General features: G+C 40.0%; 1 protein-coding gene across 1 annotated transcript in view; it reads right to left on the minus strand.

The window, feature by feature from the left end:
• camkmt (calmodulin-lysine N-methyltransferase) overlaps positions 1 to 6,485 on the minus strand; it is a 174,108-nt gene that overhangs the window by 47,822 nt on the left and 119,801 nt on the right. Inside the window, exon 6 of the mRNA XM_074645526.1 lies at positions 1,938 to 2,001. Within this exon, the coding sequence (XP_074501627.1) occupies positions 1,938 to 2,001 (64 nt within the window). The remainder of the gene's footprint in view (positions 1 to 1,937; positions 2,002 to 6,485) is intronic.

Here is a 6,485-nt window from a genome sequence, read left to right on the forward strand (position 1 = left end):
GATGGTTTTGCAAGCTGACAGAGTTGATCAATAACCCATTCAAAGAACAAATGTTGGCCGAAAAAAAACTCACCTAAAGATTCGCCCCAAAAAACTTAATTATAGGCCTGAACCTTAACCACACAAAAACACTTTAAACAAATCTTGATTGTTCCTGTTTCTAAAACACTCATCAAGCCCTAACCCTAGCTTTAGGCATTAGATGAAGTCTCAAACAAAATCTGACAGGATGGCAATTACTGTGCTCTTAACATGGCATTGTGGGCAGCTCGGATTGGTAGATGCCACGTTGAGCGGCTGGTGCTGGGTATTTGTCACTGTGGGTGCCCCATCTGCTGCTTTTGCCTAAAGATAAAAAGAGGTGGATGGCTATTCTTCCTTCACTCCAAGCAGCCAATCTCTGATTTCAAGGCTGGAGCTCCAAGGTTACATCACACTCCCTATACTTGTTGTTTATGATACTGCCAAAAAAGAGACACTGTACAGCTACAGCAGGGCCACTGGAAATAATAGATGGCATAAGAAATTAATCTTGATCAGGCGTGGAAGAGATTAAAATACTAGTAGAATTGATAAGCAATAATAAGGGCTTAGATTAACAGCTGGCATAATGATTTATGACTGATTAAGCGCTACTATTACCACATAAGGGGTTGCAATTACTTCATTGGTGTGTATATACACTCAGTATCCAGTTCATTAGGTCCACCTAGCTAAAATCTATAATGCTGTCTAACACAATAGTCCTGCAATAAATCCTACCTTCCTGAAGGTTATAATGGAACTGGTAGTTTGTGGCATCTGAGTATCTTCTACCGACTCAAAAAGCACATGTGTAATTCACGTTTTCACATGTGAAATCTTATACTGCACATGCAAACATGTTATATTTCACGGGATGTGTCGGAAAACCCTGTGTACCTGAATCTGTGATTTATTTCACATGTTAAACAAAAAAATCACTTATTTATTTCAATTTATCAGATGTTAAAATCTGTTACACATGCGATATTAGATGTGAGATTGTTGTCTCTTACATAAAAAAAAATCACAAATGAAATTGATGTTTTCACATGTGTTATATATATATATCATCATCCTTTTAGGGCTGTCAATCAATTCAAATATTTTATCACGATTAATCACACTGTGGTCCATAGTTAATCGTCATTAATCACACATTTTTTTATCTGTTCAAAATGTACCTTAAAGGGAGATTTGTCAAGTATTTAATACTCTTATCAACATGGGAGTGGACAAATATGCTGCTTTATGCAAATGTATGTATATTTATTATTGGAAATCAATTAACAACACAAAACAATGACAGATATTGTCCAGAAACCCTCACAGGTACTGCATTTAGCATAAAACAATATGCTCAAATCATAACATGATAAACTGCAGCCCAACAGGCAACAACAGCTGTCAGTGTGTCAGTGTGCTGACTCGACTATGACTTGCCCCAAACTGCATGTGATTATCATAAAGTGGGCATGCCTGTAAAGGGGAGACTCGTGGGTACCCATAGAACCCATTTACATTCACTGATCTTAAGGTCAGAGGTCAAGGGACCCCTTTGGAGCATTATTTAGCCTCCTTTGCAACAAGCTAGTATGACTCTGTCCGCAACAACCTAAAGATCGCAAGTTGCGTTAATGCATTAAAGAAATTGGGGGTGTGTGATATCATGCAAATTTACTACATTGCAAGGTGTTACAACCGCACGTCTCTATATGTGATTCATGTGTGACTTTTGTGTACAGGAATGCACAAACGACACATTTTATAACCAAAACTCCAATAAAAAAAGACAAACGTTTTCACATAAATAAATCCATATGAATGCATATATAAATAAATGTGAGCCAGATAAAACAGAGGCAGCGATAGAGAGATAGACAAAAAGAGAAGGAGAGAGGACGATGAAAGGATACTCTGAATGGACTTCTCGTTCCCATCTGATAGCAGAACTTCCTTCACGTCAGCACAAATGGCAACCTGAGAGACAGAGAGACAGAGGAATGAAACAACACAGAACAAAAGAACAAAACCAAAAGCACCCTTAGATGAAGCAAACATCTGAACACACACACACACACACATACAATAATGACATAACCATATCTACAAAGCTTCACTCTTGGCAGCCCGGCCCAGCCCGCCCCACCCTCTCTCTCTCTCTCTCTCTATTGCTCCCTCTCCTCCCTGCCATTTCCCTCCCTATCTTCACCCCCATTTTTATGTCTGCATTATTTTAATCATTCAATCAAATCAGTCAATACTTTTATCATTGTGGCTAGCGGTGGGGGCTGCTATCTTGCTATCACTCTGTTCAGTAATTGCATTGTGACAGGGGATGATGGCAAGCGCAGAGCCTTTTCATTTGACGCTGGGTGTTTATCGGGCCGAGCCATCACTCCCGTTCGCCGCTGTCACTCTGCACTCGGCTCGCCGGGCCTGCCTGATGCCCTTCATATAACTTTGCGGCGCAGACTGCGAGAGAGACGAAGAGAAAGAGAGAGGGAGAGGGAGCGAGACGGGAGAATGGATAGAAAGCTTTGTGCTGCGCTGTGTGAGGGAGATATAGATAGAGAGGTGTGTGCTTTACTATAACCTCATCATTTCACATTCTCTTTTCTTTGCAGATGCCTTTTTTTTTTTTTACATCAGCGAGTGTGTGTCAGGCTGTCAATTTCTGTTAAGGGAGCATGTGTGTGTGAGTGCACATACCCATGGGTGAGTGTAAGTGCAAGTAGCTATTGTGTTGGTATGCACACAAATCTGGCTGATTCAATGCAATCTTGACTCCTATGGCATATGGAAAATATGTGATGTAGCATATCAAGTGTATGAACATTTCTGAACAGTACACACACACACATGCATGCTTTGACACACATGAAGTCACACAGACACACACACATGTTAAGGCCCTGCAGGGTGTGTGAGGGGGGGGTCACTGAGTGCTGTGCGTTCCACCATCTGCTCAAATGGAGGAAGGGACCTCCGGGCTGAACCGGAGCATCCAGCTGAAAGATCAGGAGCCCGACGCAGCGACAACCCCTCCAACACCCACTATACACACAAGCAGCGGCAGGCTCTGTCAAATGCTCACAAACATCTTAATCTAAACAAAAGGTTATCAAAATGTCAAACTCTGTACGGCGCTGTGAAGTTCGTAATCCGATATCAAACCATGAATTTGGAGTCAAGCATGACCGGGATCATACCGTAACCTTAACCAAGTGTTTATTATTGTGACAATGATGACGAAGCTTCCCTAACCTTATAGCAAAGAAGTCATTTAAACCCCAAACCGTGATATTTCCCCAAATCGAACCTTAACCACGGCATTGTCGCATCATAAAACGGATTAATTTTTCAACAGTGATTTGTAACGGTGTTGGAAGCCACTGACAAATTATGTCATCCTGCCGACGGTGCCATCGGATCAGAAAACACAGTGCATCGTTCTAAAAGGGCATGGACGAAATATGTATTTTGTCATTTAATTTGAAAGACTTATTATATTTATACTAGGGCTGTCAATTGATTCAAATATTTAATATTTAATCGCGAATTAATCACACATTTTATTATCTGTTCAAAATGTACCTTAAAGGGAGATTTGTCAAGTATTTAATACTCTTATCAACATGGGAGTGGGCAAATATGCTGCTTTATACAAATGTATGTATATATTTATTATTAGAAAAATCAATTAACAACACAAAACAATGAAAAATATTGTCCAGAAACCCTCACAGGTACTGCATTTAGCATAAAAAAATATGCTCAAACATACCAAAATCAAACCTAACAGGCAACAACAGCTGTCAGTGTGTCAGTGTGTTGAATTGACTATGACTTGCCCCAAACTGCATGTGATTATCATAAAGTGGGCATGTCTGTAAAGGGGAGACTCGTGGGTACCCATAGAACCCATTTACATTCACATATCTGGAGGTCAGAGGTCAAGGGACCCCTTTGAAAATGGCCATACCGTTTTTTCCTTGCCAAAATTTAGCGCAGGTTTGAGGCGTTATTTTGCCTCCTTCACGACAAGCTAGTACGACACGGTTGGTACCAATAGATTCCTTAGGTTTTCTAGTTTCATTTGATGCCAGTATTCACTCTAACTTTAAAGCTGAGACCTCCAAAAGATCGGTGGCCCGTCGGGTTAGTTAAATATCGCAAGTTGCGATAAAGAAATTAGCGGCATTAAAATGAATTTGCATTATTAGCACGTTATTATCGTGTTAACTTCAGTCCTAATATTTATACATTTGCTAATATGTGTAATTTGTTCAAATGTCCATCTCTCTAATGATGTACTTCTAGAGTAGTTCAACACGCTCTCTATAGGAAGAGTAGGGGACTAAGTATTCTTCCCTGAGGCACCCCGACAGCTGATTGGTCGAACGAAAACCACAGACAAACTTATTTAAAACGTTTTTTTGTTCATGTTTTGTGACTGATTATGAAGTGTTTGTCAAGTCATTCACAAGTAAATCTTTCTATGAAGTTATTTTTGTAGTGTATCTGCGACTTTTCCGGTCAAAGTTCACCAAAGTTGACGTCCACACAATGCGAATATGCAAATTTGTTTTGCCACCGGAAGCGAATGTTGTTGTTTTTTTGCCCCTTCGCTCGCATAGATTAGAAGTAGGCAAATATTTCCCACATGTGACCGTGCCTTAAAGGAAGGGGGTGAATGAATGACAAAAAGCAGTGTGGAAAGGAGGGAAGAAATGCAACAACTAAAAATGAATAATTAATGAACTGTTCACACGGACAACAGAGAATGAAAGTTGAATGTGGTGTCAGTGACGGATGATGGAGGGATGAGGGGAAGGAGAGGTGTGAAGGAAGGATTCCATCTCGAGCCACCAATGTCAAAACATGGTGTATTGACTGCCAAGAGATAAAACGAGGCTTTCACACACTCACACACACACACACACACACACACACACACACACACACACACACACACACACACACACACACCCACAGAATGGCATCTAGCAGATCGATGGGACACTGACGCCTGCTATGTGGAGGGGCCCTTAAGACCCTGGCTAATAAACCCTATGGCTGACAGACTGCGGTATATCTCAGTGTGTCAGTGTGTGTGTGTGTGTGTGTGTGTGTGTGTGTGTGTGTGTGTGTGTGTGTGTGTGTGTGTGTGTGTGTGTGTGTGTGTGTCAATGCAGGACAGCTTTTAAGACCCAGGCTAGTTCATATAGCTAGGAGTCACTACTGGTCCTATGATTGTGTGAGTGTGCTGATAAACATAATGAAAGAGCATAATATATGTAATTAAATCAGATTTAAAAAAATAATCCTCTTAATCTGAAAAACTGGCTTCACATCTGAACAAGGTACTCTCAATATAAAATTGTTTGGAAAACAATGTTTTGCCATCCATATCAAATATGCAATATTGCGACCGTTTCGACTGTTATCAAGCCGTTAAATAGGCGTTATTAGTCGAAGTGGGTCAATAGGGGCCTACTACGCCTACTACGTTGTACAAACGAAAGTTAAACTTAAAAGCAACACGTTCTAACACGTAAAACATGAAACGTTAAGTTTTGAACAGAAACAAAAAGACTTCTTTAGGTTTAGGCAACAAAACTTCAACTTCTTTAGGTTTAAGCAACAAAACTTCTGCTTCTTTAGGTTTAAGCAACAAAACTTCAACTTCTTTAGGTTTAGGCAATAAAACTACAACTACTTTAGGTTTAGGTGAAAAAAACTACAACTTCTTTAGGTTTAGGCGACAAAAACTTCAACTTCTTTAGGTTTAGGCGACAAAACTACAACTTCTTTAGGTTTAGGCAATAAAACTACAACTTATTTAGGTTTAGGCGAAAAAACTACAACTTCTTTAGGTTTAGGCGACAAAACTTCAACTTCTTTAGGTTTAGGCGACAAAACTACAACTTCTTTAGGTTTAGGCAATAAAACTACAACTTCTTTAGGTTTAGGCGAAAAAACTACAACTTCTTTAGGTTTAGGCGACAAAACTTCAACTTCTTTAGGTTTAGGCGACAAAACTTCAACTTCTTTAGGTTTAGGCAAAAGAAACTTGGTTAAGTTTAGGGAAAAACATTGTGTTTTGACTTACACAAAGACAATTACATGTTGTTGGTTTCACACGGGATGCAAACTCCGGTCTCCTGGGTGAAAACCCTGTGTTTTGTGTCCCATCCATCGTACCCGATCTCCACCACTTAAGGAGTTTCACTTTTCACATTGTCTATACTACAGCGCCTGACTTCTGCTTCTGCTCCTGTCATAATTACTAGGGTCTCTAGAAGTCGCTGTTGTGTTCTTTTATACCTTCTTTCGGTGAACCGTGTGAATAGACGATAAAACCTACTAATGGGTGTAGTAGGCCCCTAGTGACCCACATCTATTGGTCTTATATTGACTGATAACGCCTATTTAATAGTCTGACAACAGTCTAATCGGTT

Source organism: Sebastes fasciatus, chromosome 9, assembly GCF_043250625.1.
Source record: "Sebastes fasciatus isolate fSebFas1 chromosome 9, fSebFas1.pri, whole genome shotgun sequence".
Classification (NCBI taxonomy): domain Eukaryota; kingdom Metazoa; phylum Chordata; class Actinopteri; order Perciformes; family Sebastidae; genus Sebastes; species Sebastes fasciatus.